The sequence below is a fragment of the Rutidosis leptorrhynchoides genome, chromosome 3 (assembly GCF_046630445.1).
Source record: "Rutidosis leptorrhynchoides isolate AG116_Rl617_1_P2 chromosome 3, CSIRO_AGI_Rlap_v1, whole genome shotgun sequence".
Lineage (NCBI taxonomy): Eukaryota > Viridiplantae > Streptophyta > Magnoliopsida > Asterales > Asteraceae > Rutidosis > Rutidosis leptorrhynchoides.
In genome coordinates, this window is record NC_092335.1 from 28,999,782 (window position 1) to 29,026,181 (window position 26,400).

A 26,400-nucleotide genomic window follows, 5' to 3' on the forward strand; every position below is an offset into this window, starting at 1 on the left:
AACGTCTTTTGAAATATGCCATGACTGACTCCAAGTAAAGTCTCTAATATGAGCTAATGCACAGCGGAAGATTTCTTTCATACCTGAGAATAAACATGCTTTAAAGTGTCAACCAAAAGGTTGGTGAGTTCATTAGTTTAACATAAATAATCATTTCCATCATTTTAATAGACCACAAGATTTCATATTTCAATACACATCCCATACAATAGAGATAAAAATCATACATATGGTTTGAACACCTGGTAATCGACATTCACAATAAACATATAAGAATATCCCCATCATTCACAATAAATAATCATTAGTTTAACATAAATAATCATTTCCATCATTTTAATAGACCACAAGATTTCATATTTCAATACACATCCCATACATAGAGATAAAAATCATACATATGGTTTGAACACCTGGTAATCGACATTCACAATAAACATATAAGAATATCCCCATCATTCCGGGATCCTCCTTCGAACATGATATAAATTTCGAAGTACTAAAGCATTCGGTACTTTGGATGGGGCTTGTTGGGCCCGATAGATCTATCTTTAGAGTTCGCGTCAATTAGGGTGTCTGTTCCCTAATTCTTAGATTACCAGACTTAATAAAAGGGGCATATTCAGTTCGATCATTCAACCATAGAACGTAATTTCAATTACTTGTGTCTATTTCGTAAAACAGTTATAAAAACAGCGCATGTATTCTCAGTCCCAAAATATATATTGCGAAAGCATTTAAAAAGGGATTAATGAAACTCACCTTATTGTATTTTGTAGTAAAAATACATATAACATCTATGAACAAGTGTAAGGTTGGCCTCGAATTCACGAACCTATATTATTCATATGTATATTAATACATATAATCGTAATCGAAAAAATTTAGATATTATTAGTGATATAATTGTTATTTTAATAAATTAAATATTTCATTAATAACTAATTTAAATATTTCTATTTTAAATAAATAATTAGTATTTATTATAAAATGTTAATATAGATATGTTATGTGTATTAACTATAGTGTTATATAACTAAAAATCATTTGATAAAATAACATTAATAATAATAAATAAGTAAAAATTGTATTATTTTATAATAATAATATTAGTAAATATACTTAATAATGATAATAATAATAATAATAATAATAATAATGATCCTAAAAATAATAATACTTATAATGATAATAATATTGATAATAATAATAATAATAATAATAATAATAATAATAATAATAATAATAATAATAATAATAATAATAATAATAATAATAATAATAATAATAATAATAATAATAATAATAATAATAAATGATACTTTTAATAATATTGAAAATTTTACTAATAATAATAATTCTAATAATACTTATAATAATTCTATTAATAATAAGTATAATAATAATAATAAAAATATATATCATATCATTCTAAATTCATATTCTTAATCCACATTATATTATACTCTTATCATAAATGTAGTATTAAGCATATTAATCATAATTTTAATACTTCAAAAATATTTAATCATAATATTAGATAATGATAATAATAATAATATGTAATAATAAGGATGATGAAAAATTATACCATCCTAATCATCATCGTCATTCGATTAACATATTTATCGTCATTGCCAAGTAACATCTTAATCGTAATCTTCGTCATAAAATCATCATCATCAACTTAACATAATCATTGATCATCATAATTTCGTGCACTTCATCATCATTGTATCGTGATCTTCATCACTCTCAACCCCATAACCGTGTATCATAATCATCATCGTTTTCGTTTACCATTTTAAACGTAAATCATCATCATCATGATCGAAGCATTATTATCGATCCATAATCACACGCATCATATCATCATTGTGATCAAATAATCATCTTCATTATAACTCGTTAATCACTACCTCGATTATCATTGTAATACCGCTACCATCATCATTATCGATGTACATTAACACATACATCGTTTGTGAATTATAAAGAGTGTAAATAGAACAACGACCCAGACAAAACTTTGGCAGCCCACTCGTATAACTACTAAGCCCAAGAGACAACATAATCAAGCCTAACATCAAAATCCCAAATGCAACACCTCTTAATCTAAGAACCGGCCCAAATAAAAAAAAATCAATTTATGGCTCCCACTTGGGTCGGTTGTTATCCATAATATCCTAACATCACAATTAAATTTATCATGAACAATTCCTTATCAATCACGTGTCTGTCCCCCCATGATAAAAAAAAATCGTTGTTTGTATATCCAAAACAAGCATGACGAAAACAATAAAAAAATTATGAAGTGTTCGGTTATGATTAAAACAAACGAAAGAAAAGGAGAAGAAGAGTTTAAAGGTGGGGTGGAGTGTTTCATGGTGGTACTCGATCATCAACAGGAAAGAAGCAGGAAAAACGCAAGGTTTAATGGTGGTTTTATTTTAAGAGAGAGAGAGAAGAGAGAGAAAATGGTTGTGGGTGTGTTCACGAAGGAGAGGGTGGCGAGTTCATGGGGTGGTAAGGTTCTTTGATGTTGCTCGACTTCAACAGAAACAGGAACATACGAAGCAGCGGTTTGTTGTGGGTTGTAAATGGGTGGTGTTGGAAGGTCGATGAAAGGTGAAAATGTTGAAGGTGATGGCGGTTAGTCCATGGTGGTTTACGGTGGTTGTTTGTAAGATGAAATAGAAAACGTTATCGTAACAACAACAGGGAACCGAAGTGGCAGTGGGTGTTCTTGAAGAGTTTAGTTAATACTAAAATCATAGGGTAAGAGATAGGTTTTGATCTCGCTACAATAGATCAACAACAAAATGCACCCGAATGGTTTTCGGGTTCGGGTTCTCGGCTAACAACACTTGGTTGGTGTTCTTGGGTTGTTGATCGAATAATCAGAAAATTGTAGTAGATGAGTAGCAATAAACAAGAGGTGATCTAGTGATGTTTTGTGATAAGAGTTTACAAGAGGAAGGGTGATTTGAGTTGGGTCTAACCTTGTCGAGGAAAAAAAGAAACAAGGTGTGTGCTTAAGGTTTGATGAAGGTGGTGTTTCTCTAGTACAACAAACGAAAACCAAATTTAAAGGTGGTGGTTTGATAGAAAATATTAAAGAAGGAAAAGAAGATATTTTCTATCTCTAAATCTCTCTGTGTAAATATGTCTATCATGTATATAATATAATATGTATATATATATATATATATATATATATATATATATATATATTGAGAAAAGTGTTGATGGTTGAATAAGGTAAACAAAACAATGGTCCCGGGTTTGTTATCAGTCATCAATCGGCACTCATCTATATGCAATTATATAAGTTTAAAGTATTAATATAATAGTACATATATATAATTCAAAGTAGAATGGAATTGAAATGAACTCATACGGTAATCAATCAAGCACAGTCTCTCAAATTTTTAAACTCAATCTCAATCAGTACATATTATTATTATTGTACTAATAAGAAATTTAGAACATGCCAATTAGCTGTCACAAAAATTAATATCTGCCAACAGTTTTATTAGGATATTATTTCGTACTCCGTTGATAAATCAGTGATGATTAAAAGTCTTCGAAAAATTCTTAAATTTTTACAATAATTATTTTTATTCATTTTAGTCATTATGATATAAAATTTGGTTATTAATTATTAAATAAAAATTACATCACTGTTCGCGCCCGATTCCAGGTAAAATATGAAAAGTGTTCAAATTTAACAACTGGCTTCTAAATATATTTTTAATATGCCTATGATTCATATAACTCATTTTCGGATCACCGTTTATTTTAAAATTTTTATATGTTTGAATTTAACCTGATTAATATCAATCGAAACATCACACGAGTGTTACTATTATTTGATATTTATTTTTTATATACTTTTATTTATACTTAATAATGTTTTTAAATAATTATTATAATATCATTTTTCATAACAACAATATTTTAACTTATACTTCCAATTATTATTTATATATATACACACAAATCTATTTACAAATAGTTGTTCGTGAATCGTCGGGAATGGTCGAATGGTAATTGCATACATGAAACAGTTCAAAATTTTTGAGACTCAACGTTACAGACTTTGCTTATCGTGTCAAGAATATTAAATCGTGTCGAGAGTTTGGTTTAAAATTAGTCGAAATTTTCCGGGTCACTACAGTACCTACCCGTTAAAGAAATTTCGTCCCGAAATTTGAGTGAGGTCGTCATGGCTAACAATAAATATGTTTTTTTCTTGACAAATATGAGCTGATAAATAGAGTTTTCATCATTACAAAATAATACAGATAAAATAATTCGATTATTCGAAGAGCACGAATGAAACTATCATGAGAGAGGTCCCAACGGGCATCGTCCACCTTCGCCCAAAAACTTGCCCAAATTTTTAGCCGTTAGTAAAATAAAAAAATTCCAACGGCTATCCCAACGATCACTTTTACATTATATAAACACCAACCATATACTTCATTTTATACACTCAAACATATATTTCTTTTATATTTCCATCTTTCTCAAGATCAAAATCAAACACTCCCAAACTACAAAATGTTAACACTTCCCCCAATGATTGTTTCATTCGATGTTCATTATGGAGGTGATTTCTATAATCAAATGAAGGAATATGAGTGGGGCGATAGTATTTCGTTTGAAGATATCGACATTCGTGATGTTGGTTTACAAGATTTGCTATCCTTTTTGAAGGAAAAAGTTCCGTGTGAATTCACGTCTGTGTTCTTTTATAGAGACGATTATGATGCGGATTGTAGGGCAAGTTTTCTGTGTACCGATGATCAATGGTATTTTATAAAAGATACCATTGAAGATCGCGGTAAACGCATTTCTTTGTATGCGGTTCTTGAAGATGAAGAGACGTTGGGTTATCGTTACCTCGATGAATCAGCTGAAGCAGCAGTTGAGGCATCAAGAGAAATACCGATGTCTCCAGAGTACCTCACGGATGGTGAAATGACTGGTGAATGCTACTTTGCAGATGACAATTGACGACGACGAGTAGTTTGATTGTAATCATTTAATTTTTAATTGTCGTGATGTTTTAATTTTTAATTATTGTAATTTCAGTGTTGTTGTCGAGTTTTATATCTTCCTTTATGTTTCGAAGCTCTTCGTCTTTTTAATCTCCTCTCGATCTCTAGTAAAATTAGTAATGGTCTAGAATTTGTAAGTATGGAGTTTCGAATGAATTTAATGTTATAATCAAGAAAGAACGTAATAGCACAATTTGATTTGTCAAATTACCAGAATCATTGAGAATAGCGCTATCAAGAATATACTTTCTTGATATGTTCTGAAGTTAATTAGAATGAAAGAGTTATGTAACATGACACATGATGGTGGTATGATCTACTGTGAACCATCATGTCCCATTAGAACTCGGCATGACTTACTGTAATATAATCACGTTGATCAAGTGTCATTATATTATACTAACTCATGCATCAGTTCCCAACATTAGTTCAATAACATTCATATTTTAAGCTCGAAAGTTTACAGAATATAGAAATTAACAGTTTCTATATGATGTAATACTGATAGCACGAAGAGATAAATGATTTCAGATAGTATTAGCTATAAGAATATATTCAGAAATATCGAAGATATTTATAATGAAAGATACGATAATATCTTTGAATATCTAAGACCAGAGGATGATGAAGACTATTGTCCGCACGGGTTTAGAGTAATGAGCAAAATATTCGCTAAAGACTTCAGCAGACATTGAATCATTTAGATTCTTTGAAGTCAAACTTATTCTTTGTGATTTGTCTACGGCTTCTTTCATAGTTTCGCATAATCCGCTTTTCGATACTAAATTTTCTATTGAATGTTTCCAATATAATGATACACGGGAAGCACGAGGAGGTATATAATTTCGAACGAGAATATTTATGAAAATATCCTCAGAAATATTGAAGATATTGATGATGATATTTTGGAATTTCTAAGTTCGATGGTTGATGGAGAAAGATTTTCCGCGATTTTAACATGACTTCGGAGCAAGATATTCTCTAAAGATTTCAACAGATCCAGAATTACCTGAATTCTTTGAATATAGGATTTAGTCCTCGTATTTGCCCTTGGTCTCCTTCATGGGTAGCTCAATCTGTTTTTCAATACCCAATTTTCTATCGAGCGTTCCCAACACTCCTTTCTTTATCATCAACTTTTGGTTGTTTAGACCATCTACCATTTTTCTGTTTCCTCTGTATTTAATGCTATGATATCTGAATCATCGGTTATTAATCCGAGGTGGTTTCAGGAAAATTGTGTTTTTAGATGATTAACCCTGGTGGTAAAATGGTGGAATATGAAAGGTTCCCTGGTAACAATAAAAGAGCACGCGTATATATCAACGTTATAATAAGGTTGTTTCGTACGAAAAGTCGAAGTTGTCTTGCTGGAGCTGTGACAAAACGGGCTATCTCGAACAGCAGATGCAAAGTTATTTTTTTTTGTAATAATAACGCTAAAGGATTTAGCACAGCTACGTGTTAAACGTTTACTCAGGTTCCGAGTGTTTTTCAGGTGCATAACTATATGCATAAATCTTTTCTCCCGTAAATGAAGTGCGGTTGGTTCATCCTCTCGATCGAGGTGTTTTCAAGAATCATAAAAGGTTTGAACGCAGAATGTAATCGTGAAGATTCAAATGATGTTTAAGACGAAATCAAGTGGCAACTTGAAGAATTGTTTAGTTTCATATGTTATAATCAATATTTTAATTCATTTTAATTGTCCAATGTTATTAGTCCACAGTCGATAGTCCACAGTTGACAGTACAATCATTCATATATAGTTTAATATATAATATTCGAATTAATTAATACGTGTCGTGACCCGTATACGTCTCAGACTCGATCACAACACAAACTATATATATTATTGTAGAATCAACCTCAACACTGTATAGGGAACTCGATCATTACTGCATATAGAGTGTCGATGGTGATTCCAAATAATATATATAGATGCGTCGATATGATATGTCAAAACCTTGTAGACGTGTCCCGATATTTAAAGTGAGTAAAATAAATAACAAAAATTAAATAACGATAAATAAAGTGCGTAAAGTAAATAACAGAAATTAAATAACAATAAATAAAATTGCGAGAATTAAATTGCGATAAAATAAATTGCGATAATTAAATTGCGATAAATAAAATGTAATACGGAATTAACCGTTAGCTAGGAACAGTTAGCTGGAAACAGTTAGCGTGGATTCTTAATAGAATTTCATATTGTTAATTAATCTGTTTCTAATCAATTTTTATTGTGTCCATTATTTCTTCGTTATGCCACTTGATGGATTCTGATAGATCAAAATCCAAATATGTAATTGGATGAATATGGTTATTCTGTGGTGAACGGATTTGTATATCGGTGGATGTAAGTAGGATAGTATATGACTTGTTGAAACAGATTCGAAGAACGTACAATGTAACTTATTAATGTGAAATTTAAATAGTCCTCGGGTATTACCTACCCGTTAAAATATTTTCACCATTAACAGTTTGTACCAGAGAATTTTTAATTACAATCTTTATGAAAACATATATACATATATATTTTCTTCAGATGTATTCATGGATTTAATGAGTTAATATGATATTAAACTCATTTGTTTTTCGGTTGGAACAAGAATAAATAATCTCTAAAACTTTAGAGATTACATATTCGCCATGTCGAACGAAGATAAATGAGGTAGAACGATACGTAGAACGAAGATCATACTCAAAGTACATATGATGATATTGAAGCATGGATTGTTGATGGTACTGGTGCTGTTATTGATTGTACTGTTGGCGCCGGTGATGTTGCTGAAGCTGGTACATTTTGCACCATATTCTCCGAATTGATTATTCGAGCGCGAAGTTCGTTGACTTATTACTCTAGGATGATTGTCGGTAACGAGCGGATAAATAAGGTTCAGAATTATGGATAGAATAAAATCTTGTCGAGTTACCCTGAAAATGAGACTAAAAATGGTGTCTCGAACAGGTTCGCCGGTAAACACTTCAGGTTCATTGTAAAGAGGTGAATTCGGTTGGTGGAAGGGATCGCCTTTTTCGCGTCTACATTGATTAAGTCGACCACGAACCCATCAGATGAATTGGGGATGACTGATTGGTTGATTCATTCTGTTGATGCTGATAGGTGAAACTCCATATCGGAATAGCTGTCGGAATCCGAGGAATTCGAACTGGTTGAGGGATTCATCTCGTATGATCAGATGAAGGACTTTCGATAAGAATTAGATTATAGGATGTAGATTAGTACCCTGCAATACATAATTTACATATGCATATATAATACTAACATCCCATAAGTTACGGAGGAATCTACGGAAGTTGTCAGGGAAAGTCTACAGTAACAGATATGCTAAGATATGAATTAGCAGATACGCTAAGATACGAATTTTGTCTATACACTATTCATGCAATCTTTGCAGTAAGGTGTATCTAGACTAAGAATGATAAGCAGGTAATTTCCTAAGGATGATAAACAGATGATTTTCGATAAAAATGATAAGCAAAACTTTTGACATGCAGACACGGTCGAAGTCCAGACTTACTAATGCATCCTAACGACTATCAGTTAGACACACTAATGCAAGACCTGGTTCACTAAGACCACCGCTCTGATACCAACTGAAAAGACCCGTCCTAATCCATCTGGACGAAGTCCATATTGATTATAAACGATTCATAACAGTTGATTACATCGCGAGGTATTTGACCTCTATATGATACATTTACAAACATTGCATTCGTTTTTGAAAAGACAATCTTTCATTTCATCGAAAGTTGATGGCATGCATACCATTTCATAATACCTCTAACTATAATTGACTTAATAATAATCTTGATGAACTCAACGACTCGAATGCAACATCTTTTGAAATATGCCATGACTGACTCCAAGTAATGTCTCTAATATGAGCTAATGCACAGCGGAAGATTTCTTTCATACCTGAGAATAAACATGCTTTAAAGTGTCAACCAAAAGGTTGGTGAGTTTATTAGTTTAACATAAATAATCATTTCCATCATTTTAGTAGACCACAAGATTTCATATTTCAATACACATCTCATACATAGAGATAAAAATCATTCATATGGTTTGAACACCTGGTAATCGACATTCACAATAAACATATAAGAATATCCCCATCATTCGGGAATCCTCCTTCAGACATGATATAAATTTCGAAGTACTAAAGCATCCGGTACTTTGGATGGGGCTTGTTGGGCCCGATAGATCTATCTTTAGAGTTCGCGTCAATTAGGGTGTCTGTTCCCTAATTCTTAGATTACCAGACTTAATAAAAGGGGCATATTCAGTTCGATCATTCAACCATAGAACGTAATTTCAATTACTTGTGTCTATTTCGTAAAACAGTTATAAAAACAGCGCATGTATTCTCAGTCCCAAAATATATATTGCGAAAGCATTTAAAAAGGGATTAATGAAACTCACCTTACTGTATTTTGTAGTAAAAATACATATAACATCTATGAACAAGTGTAAGGTTGGCCTCGGATTCACGAACCTATATTATTCATATGTATATTAATACATATAATCGTAATCGAACAAATTTAGATATTATTAGTGATATAATTGTTATTTTAATAAATTAAATATTTCATTAATAACTAATTTAAATATTTCTATTTTAAATAAATAATTAGTATTTATTATAAAATGTTAATATAGATATGTTATGTGTATTAACTATAGTGTTATATAACTAAAAATCATTTGATAAAATAACATTAATAATAATAAATAAGTAAAAATTGTATTATTTTATAATAATAATATTAGTAAATATACTTAATAATGATAATAATAATAATAATAATAATAATAATAATAATGATCCTAAAAATAATAATACTTATAATGATAATAATATTGATAATAATAATAATAATAATAATAATAATAATAATAATAATAATAATAAATGATACTTTTAATAATATTGAAAATTTTACTAATAATAATAATTCTAATAATACTTATAATAATTCTATTAATAATAATTATAATAATAATAAAAAAAATATATATCATATCATTCTAAATTCATGTTCTTAATCCACATTATATTATACTCTTATCATAAATGTAGTATTAAGCATATTAATCATAATTTTAATACTTCAAAAATATTTAATCATAATATTAGATAATGATAATAATAATAATATGTAATAATAAGGATGATGAAAAATTATACCATCCTAATCATCATCGTCATTCGATTAACATATTTATCGTCATTGCCAAGTAACATCTTAATCGTAATCTTCGTCATAAAATCATCATCATCAACTTAACATAATCATTGATCATCATAATTTCGTGCACTTCATCATCATTGTATCGTGATCTTCATCACTCTCAACCCCATAACCGTGTATCATAATCATCATCGTTTTCGTTTACCATTTTAAACGTAAATCATCATCATCATGATCGAAGCATTATTATCGATCCATATCACACGCATCATATCATCATTGTGATCAAATAATCATCTTCATTATAACTCGTTAATCACTACCTCGATTATCATTGTAATACCGCTACCATCATCATTATCGATGTACATTAACACATACATCGTTTGTGAATTACAAAGAGTGTAAATAGAACAACGACCCAGACAAAACTTTGGCAGCCCACTCGTATAGCTACTAAGCCCAAGAGACAACATAATCAAGCCTAACATCAAAATCCCAAATGCAACACCTCTTAATCTAAGAACCGGCCCAAATAAAAAAAAATCAATTTATGGCTCCCACTTGTGTCGGTTGTTATCCATAATATCCTAACATCACAATTAAATTTATCATGAACAATTCCTTATCAATCACGTGTCTGTCCCCCCATGATAAAAAAAAATCGTTGTTTGTATATCCAAAACAAGCATGACGAAAACAATAAAAAAAATTATGAAGTGTTCGGTTATGATTAAAACAAACGAAAGAAAAGGAGAAGAAGAGTTTAAAGGTGGGGTGGAGTGTTTCATGGTGGTACTCGATCATCAACAGGAAAGAAGTAGGAAAAACGCAAGGTTTAATGGTGGTTTTATTTTAAGAGAGAGAGAAGAGAGAGAAAATGGTTGTGGGTGTGTTCACGAAGGAGAGGGTGGCGAGTTCATGGGGTGGTAAGGTTCTTTGATGTTGCTCGACTTCAACAGAAACAGGAACATATGAAGCAGCGGTTTGTTGTGGGTTATAAATGGGTGGTGTTGGAAGGTCGATGAAAGGTGAAAATGTTGAAGGTGATGGTGGTTAGTCCATGGTGGTTTGCGGTGGTTGTTTGTAAGATGAAATAGAAAACGTTATCGTAACAACAGGGAACCGAAGTGGCAGTGGGTGTTCTTGAAGAGTTTAGTTAATACTAAAATCATAGGGTAAGAGATAGGTTTTGATCTCACTACAATAGATCAACAACAAAATGCACCTGAATGGTTTTCGGGTTCGGGTTCTCGGCTAACAACACTTGGTTGGTGTTCTTGGGTTGTTGATCAAATAATCAGAAAATTGTAGTAGATGAGTAGCAATAAACAAGAGGTGATCTAGTGATGTTTTGTGATAAGAGTTTACAAGAGGAAGGGTGATTTGAGTTGGGTCTAACCTTGTCGAGGAAAACAAGAAACAAGGTGTGTGCTTAAGGTTTGATGAAGGTGGTGTTTCTCTAGTACAACAAACGAAAACCAAATTTAAAGGTGGTGGTTTTACAGAAAATATTAAAGAAGGAAAAGAAGATATTTTCGATCTCTAAATCTCTCTGTGTAAATATGTCTATCATGTATATAATATAATATGTATATGTATATATATATATATATATATATATATATATATATATATATATATATATATATATATATACATTGAGAAAAGTGTTGATGGTTGAATAAGGTAAACAAAACAATGGTCCCGGGTTTGTTATCAGTCATCAATCGGCACTCATCTATATGCAATTATATAAGTTTAAAGTATTAATATAATAGTACATATATATAATTCAAAGTAGAATGGAATTGAAATGAACTCGTACGGTAATCAATCAAGCACAGTCTCTCAAATTTTTAAACTCAATCTCAATCAGTACATATTATTATTATTGTACTAATAAGAAATTTAGAACATGCCAATTAGCTGTCACAAAAATTAATATCTGCCAACAGTTTTATTAGGATATTATTTCGTACTCCGTTGATAAATCAGTGATGATTAAAAGTCTTCGAAAAATTCTTAAATTTTTACAATAATTATTTTTATTCATTTTAGTCATTATGATATAAAATTTGGTTATTAATTATTAAATAAAAATTACATCACTGTTCGCGCCCGATTCCAGGTAAAATATGAAAAGTGTTCAAATTTAACAACTGGCTTCTAAATATATTTTTAATATGCCTATGATTCATATAACTCATTTTCGGATCACCGTTTATTTTAAAATTTTTATATGTTTGAATTTAACCTGATTAATATCAATCGAAACATCACACGAGTGTTACTATTATTTGATATTTATTTTTTATATACTTTTATTTATACTTAATAATGTTTTTAAATAATTATTATAATATCATTTTTCATAACAACAATATTTTAACTTATACTTCCAATTATTATTTATATATATACACACAAATCTATTTACAAATAGTTGTTCGTGAATCGTCGGGAATGGTCTAATGGTAATTGCATACATGAAACAGTTCAAAATTTTTGAGACTCAATGTTACAGACTTTGCTTATCGTGTCAAGAATATTAAATCGTGTCGAGAGTTTGGTTTAAAATTAGTCGAAATTTTCCGGGTCACTACATCTTACGCCCTTCGCCCGACAATCAAATGTCACCATAGGGTACTTCCATTAGGAACGTCACCCATATCAATAACATGCACAACACAATTGAGACCTTAAGGTTCTCACTCGAACGAGCTTAATGACCCGATACCAACCCAAAATGCCTAAGCGCCCAAGGATTCGCACCATAGAGTCATGGCACATCACACCACTTATACACTCTACTGAGAGCAAACCGGAACCGTAAACGTAAACCGCCTGCTCGCTACGAATTATCTCCAACGGAGAATAAAGTTTAGCTAAGACTTACGCACATACCGCATGTTATTACAAGCGAACAACATATAATTTCGTACTAAAAGTACCTGATGTAGTGCTGTTGGGCTTTCGTGCTCCACTTTCCATCATGTATTCACGCTCTAACCTCCTAACCCGATCGTCATGCGATTCGGAACACTCTAACTTTCGGTGTCCCTCCATTCGGCAAATGAAACACCTGATCGAGCCTAAAGGCACCACCATACAATCTTGTGCCAAATGGCCTCGTTCCCCACACTTATAACGCGTAAGCATGTGACCCCTCTTACTCTTCTTCTTCACATTCCTGACGCCATCAGGCGTACTTCGTGCCCTCTTACCATGAGCACCATGTAATCCTAACCTTGCAAGTACATCTTCATCATCGCTTCCTCGAGGTTTGGGAAACCTCTTTTCAAACTCTTCCTTTACAACTTTAGTCACTTGGTCTCGGACCATTTCCGTCATTTGTCCTTCGACCAACTCCTTGGTTACTTCTCTAACTTTGCCGGTGAAAACCGAGACATATTGTTCAAACACGACCTCAATGTTTAACGTTAACTCATCCTCCCTTCGTGAATAGGTTCACTTGTTCCGCATCCATCTTCCGTTTTCATTCTAAGGGATGCAAACGATTAGATCACGAACGTATAGACCACACGCACAACACCGCCCCATTTTGCTAAACACTCATCGTACATCACTTGTTAGACATGATTTGCACCCGTAATAAGGTTTGCAAGTCCTTATTACGCACACACACCGTATCAACTCGTTAGTACAACGACCACCTCGCTCGATGATATAAACAAACACAAACAAAATTCTACGCGATATAAACACACGCGAGAATTATTATCACATCACAATAGCATATTAATAATATCAGCATTACTAATATAAACGTTAGTCCACCTACAACAAGGCACTAACTATAACCTATTCCGACCAGTAATCCTACAAGTCCCGCAACAAATTAAGCACACACAAAAGTCTAAGTCTAGGCACCTATCTCAAGTCACCTAAATCCCTTAGACCATGCTCTGATACCACTTGTAACAACCCAACCCGTTAACCAACCAATAATGCGAAATAAAAAGAAATTTTGCTGGAACAGCATATGGCGCGGCACGCCATATGGCCGCGCGGCGCGCCAAACTGGCCTGTCCAAAAAGTCATGAAATGCGAAAATGTTTGACCACTTCCCAACGTATTTAGACAAAACTCTTTTCACAACCTATTCATATATGAAAAACTAACACGTTCCATTCATAAAATAAGTTTTACGAGGCCAGGCCCACATCGGCCGTTTTACGACTTTCATATGAAAATACAAGGTTTCAATCACACGACTATTAATACAAAATAAAGCCGAGCATGGCGATTGGGGATACGCTACCCAATCCTAATCAATCCAAAAGCAAGCCTTCTAAAGCAACTACTCGAGTCCACTAGTCCCACGCTTACCCGAGCTACCGCATCCATGCAAATCTATAAAAAGGTAAACAACGAGAGGGTAAGCTAAAGCTTAGTGAGTGCAATAGTTACACACGTACATATATAATTTACCTACTTGCACTCCCTTACCCAAACCACACATTAATCCCGCATGTCAAAGCATAAGAAACTAGCATAATCAATCTTACCACAATGAACTCGTTTAACAAGCGTAAAAGCTAGTAACATCAAACACACCATATATACCTCGTGTATCAATTCGCACAAGCTAGTAACACCAAACGTACAACTAGCATAAACCTTAGCATAATCTCGTATATCATATCGTAATAAAGCTAGTAGCATCATAATCGTACAACTAGCAACACCATTAGCATAATATTCATAATAATAATTAAATGCTACACAACAACTATAATCCATGGTTAACCAACTCTTCGCAAGGGAATGACTTCGCGAAACAAGTCATCGATGTTCATAACAACCGTTAGCTCCCAAAAACAGCTATGGTATGCTAACCCCCGAGGTGTTCCAAAAACGGCTATGGCATCACCCCCAAGTGTTCCCAAAAACGGCTATGGCATCACTTGATCAACGTGTGAGTAAAACACGGCTATTACTCACAATCATGTACACAAACACGGCTATGTGCACAATAACTCGAATAATAACGTGGGAGTAAAACACGGCTATTACTCGCCACTATATGCACAAACACGGCTATGTGCATAATTATCAATTGGACAAAACGGCTATGTCCCACAACTATGGTCACAAAAATGGCTATGTGACACCGTTAATTAATGTGTGCAAAAACGGCTATGCAACACCTCAATGGTCACAAAAACGGCTATGTGACTCATCGTCAAAATAATAACATTACAATAAATATATCGGGTCCACAATCTTAAGTCGCATGTAGTGCACAAAATCCGGCTATTGTGACACTATTCCCAAAGGTGTCTAAACGGCTATCGTCACATCGATGTGCCCCAAAACCCGGCTATTGTGCACATCACGCACAATCAAATAAATTATATACATACATGTATAATTATTCCACTCACCTTGAAGTCTTGATGAGAACAAGCCAAATCCGATGATCCGTCAATGAACGTACCTAAATCCATTATCATAATAATAAACAACACAATTAGGGTGGATTACAAACCAACCCATATTGACACCTAGTGCAATATCGACCCGATTGTACTTCCAAGTACAAATCGCGCCCAAATTAACCAATAATCACTAACACAAGTGAGAATGGTCCTAATACGCCAATTAAACCCAATCATAGGTGTTAAACACCTATCTTGCCCATAATGACACTTAAACCCTAATTTTGACCCAAAGGAGTCAACATCGCGCCATTAACGAGTTTTGACACCAAAACATATTTAACTCGGTTCTATGCTTCAACTTAATCCATTTTAAGTTTATAAACCTTATTAAATCGATAATTGGGTCATAATCATCACCAAACCCTAATTTTGACTCAAGTCAAAATTAGTCAACCCAAATTCACCTAAAGTGATTCCAACACTTCCATAATCACTAAACCTAGTGATTAAACTCAAGATTAAAGTCTAATCAAGGCCAAATCGTCAACCAACCCAAAACCCGCCAAGTGACAAGAATAACTAGTCACCATAAACCCATTTCATCATCTAAGAGGGTTTCACTACAAATCAAACTCAAACCCTAACTTGAATATCAAATCTAACAAATGTAATTCGGAGTTTGAACTTACCAATACCACCAAAATGATGTTGTTCACGAGTAGAACAACTTTAAAACCCGAGCTTTGGTGAGAATCCAACTCCTTCTTCTTCAAATCAAGCTCTCTCTCACTAAAAGTGGGTTTCTCTCACTAGGGTTTGAAGAGAGTGTTTGTGTGGGTGAGAAATGAGCTCCAATGGAGTTCTAGATCAGTTTTGGTGACCCTAAACCGACCCTAAATGAAAATACCAAAGTACCCCTCATTTAAACCTTTTAAAAAGGCTGAAAATTGCATCAGACGGGTTCGGCGCGCCGCTCCAACCTACAGGTCAGTTTTCAGAAACTTGTTTTGGCCATAACTTTTTGACCGTAGCTCCGTTTTCGATGAATCAAATATCGTTGCAAACGTAATAAGATTTCCTTTCTAATGGTAAGGCTTTGAAACATCAACACAAACTTTATTTGGGGTTGAAAAGATACGTACACACCTTGTCACTTCAGACAACTTCCAGTTTCCTTCGGCGTTCGAGCAAGCAACACGTACACTTTATACACGCATCGTACACCATAAATACATTATGTACAATAAATATTTGGGTCTTACAAGTCTCCTCACCATGGCCATTCTGTAAATGGGCAATTGACATAGTCGGACCATTTCCAAAAGGCCGAGGTAATATTCTCATTTATTTTATACCGTATGCTATTTACGTCAGTATCTTATGCATACTCTGCACACGCAGGAAACATCAAATTCTTGATTGTTGCAATCGACTATTTCACTAAGTGGGTCGAAGCGCGACCGATGGCAACGATTTCAGGAAAGAGGGTGCGAAATTTTGTATGGGAAGACATTGTTTGTTGATTCGGCATACCAAACGAAATCGTTTGTGATAACGGTACACAGGTTGCGGGGGATCCTTTTCGTAGTTGGTGCGCGGAGCTTAATATTAAGCAAACCTTTACTTCCGTTGCGCCTCCGCAGGCAAATGGCCAGTGCGAAGTCACCAACCGGGATATAGTAGCTGGAATCAAAGCTGGATTGGGTCATGGTCGCATTGGTTGGGTGGATGAGCTACCAAAGGATTTGTGGGCGCATAGAACAACGCCCAAAGCAAGCACTGGTGAGACTCCGTTCAGTTTGGTCTATGGACCAGAAGCTGTTGTGCCCACAGAAGTTGGGGTACCAACGTTCCGCATACAGAATTTTGACGAACAAAATAACTCAGAAGCTTTGCGGGGAAATCTTAATCTGCTTGAAGAACGCACACTCTCTGCGGCAGTAAACGAAGCCAATAACAAGCAGAAAATTGCAAAGTACTACAATCAGCGTGTGCATTCGCGCTCTTATAAGTGCGGGGACTTAGTTTGGCGTCAGAATGACGCAAGTCATGCGAAGGATACTGGAAAATTGGGCCCCCGCTGGGAAGGTCCGTATAGGGTAGCAAAAGCAAGCAACACTGGGGCATACCATCTCGAGACATTAGATGGAAAACCTGTGAAACACACTTGGCACGCGACATTGTTGAAAAAATGTTATATGTAGCTGGATGGACCTGATCACTCCAATTTATTTTAGCGCATTATTTTTTCTATGTATTTTCTATCCGTTTGGATGTGTCACGGTTGTAATCATTATTAATGCCAATTAAATATTTACTCGCGCATACTTTTGATGTGTATTTCTCTTTTTTGTATGCGTTTCCTGCCTACTTAAGGGGTGTCCTCTAGCCCCCGTGCAGCAGAAGCCTGTTTGGTTACAAGGCTAGATATTAACGGCAGGCGAAGGGAATTGGCTTTCCCCTAGCCAAGCGCCACGCAGACTAGATGGCTGCCAAGTCGACTTAAAACTACAAGCATTGGTTTGCTTGTGCGTAATTACTCTCGCATTGGTTTGCTTGAGGAACTCAAAGTATAAAAGCATTGGTTTGTTTTTAGTTACGTTGCTTACCATACAGCTAACGTGCACCTCTAGCACATGACAAAGCAATAACGCAGTAGCTTTTGAATCTAAATTTTTAAAGGTAAAATGGCTAAAATATTGGTTTATTTTACGCAGTACCTGCGTATGCGCATGAGTTTTGGTTAACCATGTGATTAGGCATGCGGTCCACTAATTGTTTTGATTCACGATATATAAACAATTAATACACAACGCATGCACAAAATAATATCATATATACAAAATCAAGATATTACATGACGTCTGTTTCAAATTGCCTGCCTGAACATAGGACTTACGGCTCAAACGACTACAAGCTAACACTAATAACCCTCCTTGAGGAACCCGTCAACCGACATATTCGGGTCTGCAGCAAAAGCATTGATCAGGGAGATTGGGATGGCTGTGATGGCTTCTTCCGCCTCCATTACCACCGCAGCCGTACCCTCCTTTAGCTTCTTTTGTACGATGTCAGGGTACGGCGGTGTCAGACCGCAAGCTTGGATCACCTCCAGCACTGCCTTGTTGATTTTGTGGTCTTTAACCGCGTCAAAATAGGCGTTGAACTTGTCAGACACGGGCCTGGAGTCCATCACCTTCTACGAAATGGTAGGAAGGGTGGTGCGAAGCTTTGTCAAGTCCGCCTCTGCTAGCTCGCGGCCAGTCACCGCGTCATCTTTCTCCCTAGTAACCTTTTCCAGCTCTACCCGTAGACGCTCAGTCTCCCCCTTGGACTGGTCAACCGCCCCAACCAGCTCGCGATTTTTCTTTCTCTCTTCAATCAATGCAGTTTTGGTTTCCGCCACAGTTAACTCTACCGCGTTGCGCGCTTCTTTCGCGATGTCCCTGTCTTTCTTAACCTGATTAACCCCCGCTTGCAGCAGCCCTAGTTCTGTTTCTTTCCGTACAGACACTTGATACAAGTTAGTGGAACGACAGGCTTGATCCGCAACCATGCCAAAAAAGACAAGGCCGTTTTGGATGAAGGCGTTGAGCGCCTGATTAAAGGGCAGTGCGGCTAGTTGGTTGCGGAACTCAGCCGGGAAGATTTGTTGGAAGAAGGCGGATTGCTCTGCGGCGTTTTCCGCCGAGGACTGGGTGAGCTGCGCCAGGTTCGCCAATTGAAAGCTACCGTGTGGCGGGGTTGGTGTAGACTCGGAGTCCAGGTGTATCGTCTTGTCCTTTGACTCGGCGGTAGCTTCAAGGTCCAGATTGATCCGCGGTGGGGTGTGATGCGTCTCCTCAACATGCTCTGGGTATCAGTAAATGGTTACATAAATGCAAACTTAAGTATGCGGTATGCGCGAAGGGGGAACGCTTACCAGAAGATGTGGGAGGTAGATCCGCAGAACGGGGTTCGATGGGAACGAAGTTGTCGTTCCGCTTGTCCTCCCTCTGTTTGGGAGTGAGTTTCTTCTTCTTCTGTTGGGGTTGGGAGGCTTCGGCGGCCTTGCACTTATTACCGGAGGTGGCAGGTGCATTCTCGCCAGTTTTCTCCTGCTCCAACTGCTAGTTCACATTCTGCTTGCGGAAGGAGATGCCCGCGATCTCCTCTGCAGTCAATACTTTCTTCATCTTCATCTCTGCAAACATGCACGCATGCGTTAGCACATATAAATAGCAAACTGTTATGTTAGTACGTGATTATACTGTTCCTACCCTTTCCATCCGGTCCGACTATGGCTGGACGCACATCTTCCCATGGCCAGTGTGCGGATATCTTCCCTAACCGCAACATCATGTTCCCGTATGACCGGTGCACCAGCTGTGCGTTAGCGTACTCCGCCAATAGTTTTGTTTCCTCGTCATCAAGGACCGGGGTTTTGTTCACATCCTTCTCCACCTTCTCGCACCATATAAGCATTTGCGGAAAATTGGTACCAACTACAGTTTGGTCAATGTAAAAGAAAGTTTCTTTCCAGTTACCCGCATTCGACTTTGGGGTTTTGGTGAAATTTTGTCGTGCGAAGAAGGTGAACCAGAATTTTTGGTGATTGGCTAAGCGGTATAGATGACAGAAAACTTTCACCAACGGTACCTTATTGAGTGCGGCGCACCACATCTCAAACAGTACTATTTTACCTATGGCATAAGGGTGTAGTTGCCCTAATCCTACTCTGAAGTGATCTAGTACGCCTAGGAAGAAGTCGGAGGGGGGAACACTAAAGTTTCCATGCTTGAACGCATGTTCGTAGATGGCCACCTTCTTCTCCGGTGGCTCGTGAGCACGCTGATTAGACAGGGGTGGCACCGGATTGTACTTTGCTAACGGTGGGTATTGTTTAACTAAGTGATCAATGTGTTTCTGCTCTATAATCGATCCAACACTATCTACATAGGTCTCGTTAGCCTTAGTCATTTTCTATAGATTGATTGGAGAATTACTAACCTTTAGACGGTGGCCGGAGTATTTAGGATTTGATCAGAATTGAATATAGCAGCGTGTTGGGGAAGCTTGAATCAGAAAAATGGAAATGTGTGTGAATTGGGGCTATTTATAGTGAAGATTTGGAGTCATGGGGTGGAATGGTGTGATCGTGGCTGTACACGTGTTACGCGATCAACGGGTTGCATTTTAAGTGCGCGCGTGGATGTCAGTTGGGTATTGTTACCTATGAGCGCGTGGCTGACATGCGCCTGCCAACTGCCACTTTACATCTTGTCAGCCGAATGGGCTTCTGCGACAGTGACAGGCATTAAATGACCTCGAAACGCACGCGGAACATTGAATGCTAGCCGTTTTCTTATTTTTCCCGCTTAATAGTTTGATATCATATGTCTTGCGCCATATAACATCAAACTGGGGGGACATAATGATACCGCAACCCGCATGCGCACCCCATATGTATGCGGGCACCCACTAGTGTGCGTATGCGTGTGCTCATGTGCGTTATGCGGTATGCGGATTCGTATCTAATGCTTTTGTTCCCGGTACAGCGATTACTTGGCTATCAAGTAAATATCTTTTCCATAATTACATCCGTGATTCGGGGGAGTTTGTTATGGAAAGGATTGCCATTATCTCGGATGGTTCTAGAATTAGGGTTTGCCTATATATACAAACTCTAACTATCATTCTAAACACAATCACCTTACGTAACCATCATCTAATACCCGTCTTACGTAACCAGCATTGTCGAGCATCTTCTAAAGGTTAACAGGTTAGTTTCTTGATTAACTAGTACCTACGACCTTATTTGGGGCCTTCTAATCGACGATCGTCATTAAAGGTGGACTTAATCACTTGACCACCCCGCCGACATCATCATGTCGGCCAGGGTTATTCACGGTAGCCGGACCGGAGAGCCTTGTTCTAAGATCCTTAAACCTCACTTTACGCGTTGAACATGCATATTACCCCTGTGGTTAAAATATGCATGATCAGTACTGTTAACTTATTTGTGTGATCCGCATAGAGTATATAACTGTATTATGAGGGAATATTTATATTTATATGAGATATAAGGTGAGGTTATTAAGGCTGGTGCAACAACTCTTAACATTCCTGATCTGTTGGCTATAACTGGCCCCGTGAATTTAAGCAGCTCATTGTGGAAATAAAAGCCAATATTAAATTCACATTTCATTCTTTTTGTGCTTTGGCAAACTTAATTCAAACACAGAGCCAAAAATTGATACCAATAGTCAGCAATGGAGGAAACTCTAATTATTGAAGTTCTTACTATCTTATATATACTACCTCCCTCTATAAATAATCTGAATTTTTAAGTCGTGTGGTAGATTTTCCTTTTGAAAGATGATTATCTTTAATAATTTTAGATTAGGTGAGGCTTTCCATCTCATTTGAAAATTGATGGGTTGTTTCTAGGGATGACAATGGATCGGATATGGATCGGGTGATGCCATATCCATATCCATTTATTTTTTGTTCATCCATATCCATATCATATACATTTAATCTCAGGTCACCCGTCCATATCCATATCCAGTGGATTAAGCGGGTTAATGAATATTCAGTGGATATTAAAAAAAGTTATAATATTTACTAATATGCGATTAAAACAAAAACGTAGTATATCAAAAATAGTTATAGCATGACATAATCAAATTATATCCATAATGTGTACTCTTGTCGAAGATATAACAAAATTTATTAAATGTACTATAAAACATTGATTATGAAAAATTAAATATGAAATTTGTAAGTTTATTTTGTTAGATATACATGTTTTATTGTAATATATTATAGTTATTTCATTATAGGGTTGAAAGCAAAATGTAAATTTAGCGGTAAATGAGCTTGTAATAGTAAGTATGTAAGCATATATCTATATTTATGTATATGTATATGTATTTCGGGTGGTAATGGATATATCCATGGATGAAACTTTTCATCCATGTCCATATCCATTTAGGTTCATCCATATCCGTATCAATATCCATTTAAGTTCATCCATATCCATTACGAAGCAGGTAGATCGGGTGGATATCCACCGGATGGGGTGGCCATTGACATCCCTAGTTGTTTCATAGCCCTTATCACTTAATCATATCATATTATATTGGACATCAACATTCATTATTCAATTTGATAAATTTACTATAAGTCAACTGTGTATATAATATAAGTACTTACTGGTGGAAATATTAGCATTAGCATTCTAGTTATATTAGGCATTGATAAATATCAAAAATCATTGTGTTGCTAATTTGACATGAATAATGTTAAACATAGACATATTTAGAATTCATTAACATGCACACATTATATATAGTCTTTCAAAACAGAGGGATAATGATTTTTATGAGAGTGACTGCAAGAACACAAAGTTCTTACTACACATTTTTACACAACTAAAAACCATAGTTATCGTTTATTTCAATTTTTTTTAAGCTCATCGTTCTTGTTCTTTTGCTCCCTCTCCAGTCTCGAGTTTCCTTGGGCAATTTTCTCATTGATCCATTGGACAATATCGGCAAACACAGTATCAGTGTTCTCCGTAAACTCTCCATAAGTTAGCGCATGCCACATTTTCGGATACAACTTCAAAGTCTTATCTTTGCTAGAAGCAGTCTCGTACAATAGTTTACTCGTCAACGGATCCGTCACTTTGTCATCCTCTCCATGTACAACTAAAAACGGCATTTTTACCTCTTTGAGCTTCTTTTCAAGGTCTACCGTGACATTAAACAATTCCAAAGCAGTTTTTAGACGCAAACGACCTTTATAGCATAACGGATTGTTACGAATCTGCCAAAGGATAGAAATATTGTAATTGATAACACATTCGATTATCATAAAGCATTAGTTAGTAAATCGAATTCATAGGAGAGTTGATATTGTTTACTTCCTCTCTAATTTTAGGATCTCTGAATGCAAGTTCAATAATATCTTGACCAGGGACAATTCTCCAAGTTGGTATGACTTTTGTAAGTTGTAATAAAACACTGAACACAATTTGTGGTGGCTTCATATCTTCTGCAAGCTATAAATTGAAACATATATTATGTTATAAGATAATGATAATAATAATAATAATAATAATAGATTAGTAAAAGTTTTTAGGATTTTGCTAACGACAGCTTTAAGGGCTGTCGTAAACATGCATTATTTTTGCTAACTTTCAGTTAGAAAATGACTGGCAACCGCTATGTACAATCACATAATCCATTTTAACGACAACCCTTAAGATTGTTGTTAGCAAAATCCAAGTTTTTATATATCTAATGTGGTGATGATAAAACACACCTTACACATGGGTGCGACCAAGACACCGCCATCCCAAAATTCAGGTTTCTTCCTATGTAACCGAAGAACCATTGCTCCTCCCATGGATTCTCCAAGTAATATCCTCAATTTATATTTATTTTCTTTCCTCTCTGAAATAGAAAATGCAAACAAATATATAAGATTATAAAAATTGATGATCTCCAACTCAAGTTTAACATGTCTTTTTCTTGGCATTAGTTTTTATTACATAAAAAAGAAACTACAAATTTACATTATTGGCTTTTCATTTCAAATTTACCTACATTTCCCTCAAACAAACTTTTGTTATGAATCATATTATATGAATTTTTACAAATGATAAGTTTGTCCTTTTTCCCTAATGAGAAGTTTTGAGTTGTTAGAGTGAATTGTTGGTTTCTTTTACCTTCTTCCCGAATTCTTTATCTTATTTAGTTAAATAAAAATATAAATTTTAATAAAAATATGAATTTTAATAGTTATCCATAGCAAGAGAACAAGTTAAAAAAAGGTGAGTTGTGCTCTTAACAAACTATGATCCTGATTCTGATATCCATGATAAAGATATGTGTCATCTATTAATTCTAAGAATTTATCTCATCCAATCCAATTATATTATATATTAACACCATAAAGATAATTTGTGAATTGTAGATATATCCATATATATCTATGCTTCCAACTTTGAATTGATTTGGTCAATGCGTAAAAAATATAACCTATTTTTGCTGAAGTTATTTACTAAAAATAGAAAGAAAAAAAACCAAGAACAATTTAGTATTTGAAAAATTAAAAATAAAAATAAATAAATAAAACATACCACAAATACTTGTGAAAAATTGAGAACAATCATCAACAAGATCATCAAAACAAGAAATAAAACCCTGAATTCCATCAGATTTTCCATGACCTTGATTATCTATTCCATAAACTCCAAATCCTGCCTTTACCAGCCTCATGGCAGCACCTGTTTATTTTAAATTTGTTACTTATCATCATAATTCTTTTAAAATAATATGAGTAATTTATAATTTTAATAGATCATTATCAGGATTATAGGTTATCAACCGATAATAAATTAATAATACTTATTTTGTTATGTTATATTGGTTACAAAATCACCTTTCATGGAAACACTACATTCCATTGCATACCCATGATTAAGAAAAACTAACGCTTTCGGTTCAATATCGACAGGCATCCATCGACACGTAAAAAGCTTAATTCCCTTTGAGTTTTTAATGAATTCCTGTAAAATATAACATGATTAATATGATAGTTCATGCATGATTTCTTAACAAATAGTAAGTTGTACCTCTTCGTATTTGACATTCGATGATTCCGTTGCCTGAAGATCGTGGAATAGAAAAGAAACATAATATGATCAACAAATGAATCAAACGTGTGAAAATTTGACGAAACAAATGTTAGAAGAACAAAAACTTACCATGAAACAGAGTGTTTTTATATAAAAACAGGCTTATTATTTATGATGGTCCTCAAATATTGGAAGAGATGAATATTTGAGAGTGATGTATGTATGTTAGTTTGTTAAGAGAGGGATTTTAGAATCTGAGATGATGAAGTGCTTAGAGAGTAGGAATGTTGATCCCTACTTGTATGGAGAAGGAACAACAGACTATAACATTTTACTATCTTTCTTTATTTGTTTTTTATAAAAGTATTATTTATTTATTATTATTGGATAATAATAATTATTATAATTATAATAATAATAATAATAATTATTATTATTATTACTATTATTATTATTATTATTATAAATTATAATTAATTAATTAATTATTATTATTACTACTACTAGTTTATAACTCGCGTTTTTGCGGACTTAAACACGAGTTAATTTTAAATTGAATTGAATATATTTTTAAAAGAAATGTATATATGAATAAAAGTACATATGAAGTTGAAATTGAATGATGTTATGTAGTAATGTAACTCAATATATATGATATTAAAATAACATGTTAAAAAAAATAATGAAAATAAGTTGTATTTTAACTAAAAAGATAAAACACTCATAATTGGGATGAGATTGCTAAAAACTACTCTGTATTATATAATGTCATAAATATTTTAAAGTAGTCTTTTTATATGACGGCTTTAATGATCTTGATTTATATAATAATCAAGTATAAGTTGTTATTAAGTGCAAAAATATAGCTCAATGAGCAAATTCTCTGGTTATAATAGATGAGTATATAATGCGGCTTGCTCCATATATCCACGACTCATCCATAATGATTTTTTCTTTACATGTAGAGGCCCCGTGTACAGGTTTTTTTTTTTTTTTTTGTCACATTTGTGATCTACGGATATCAATGACTAGTGAATTATAAAAATATAAAATCTTTTATATTATCGTTATTTTT

The 26,400-nt window shown here is 34.5% G+C and overlaps 1 protein-coding gene across 1 annotated transcript; it reads right to left on the reverse strand.

Moving 5' to 3' along the window:
* Window positions 1–23,050: 23,050 nt before the first annotated feature.
* Window positions 23,051–25,561, reverse strand: LOC139895897 (caffeoylshikimate esterase-like). The gene is made up of 7 exons (XM_071878442.1): window positions 25,455–25,561; window positions 25,323–25,355; window positions 25,130–25,256; window positions 24,828–24,974; window positions 24,008–24,138; window positions 23,607–23,744; window positions 23,051–23,509 (listed from the first exon to the last, which is right to left on the reverse strand). Exons 1-7 carry the CDS (start codon window positions 25,455–25,457, stop codon window positions 23,138–23,140), a joined length of 951 nt encoding a protein of 316 aa, XP_071734543.1. The 5' UTR covers window positions 25,458–25,561; the 3' UTR covers window positions 23,051–23,137.
* Between the last annotated feature and the right edge of the window lie 839 nt (window positions 25,562–26,400).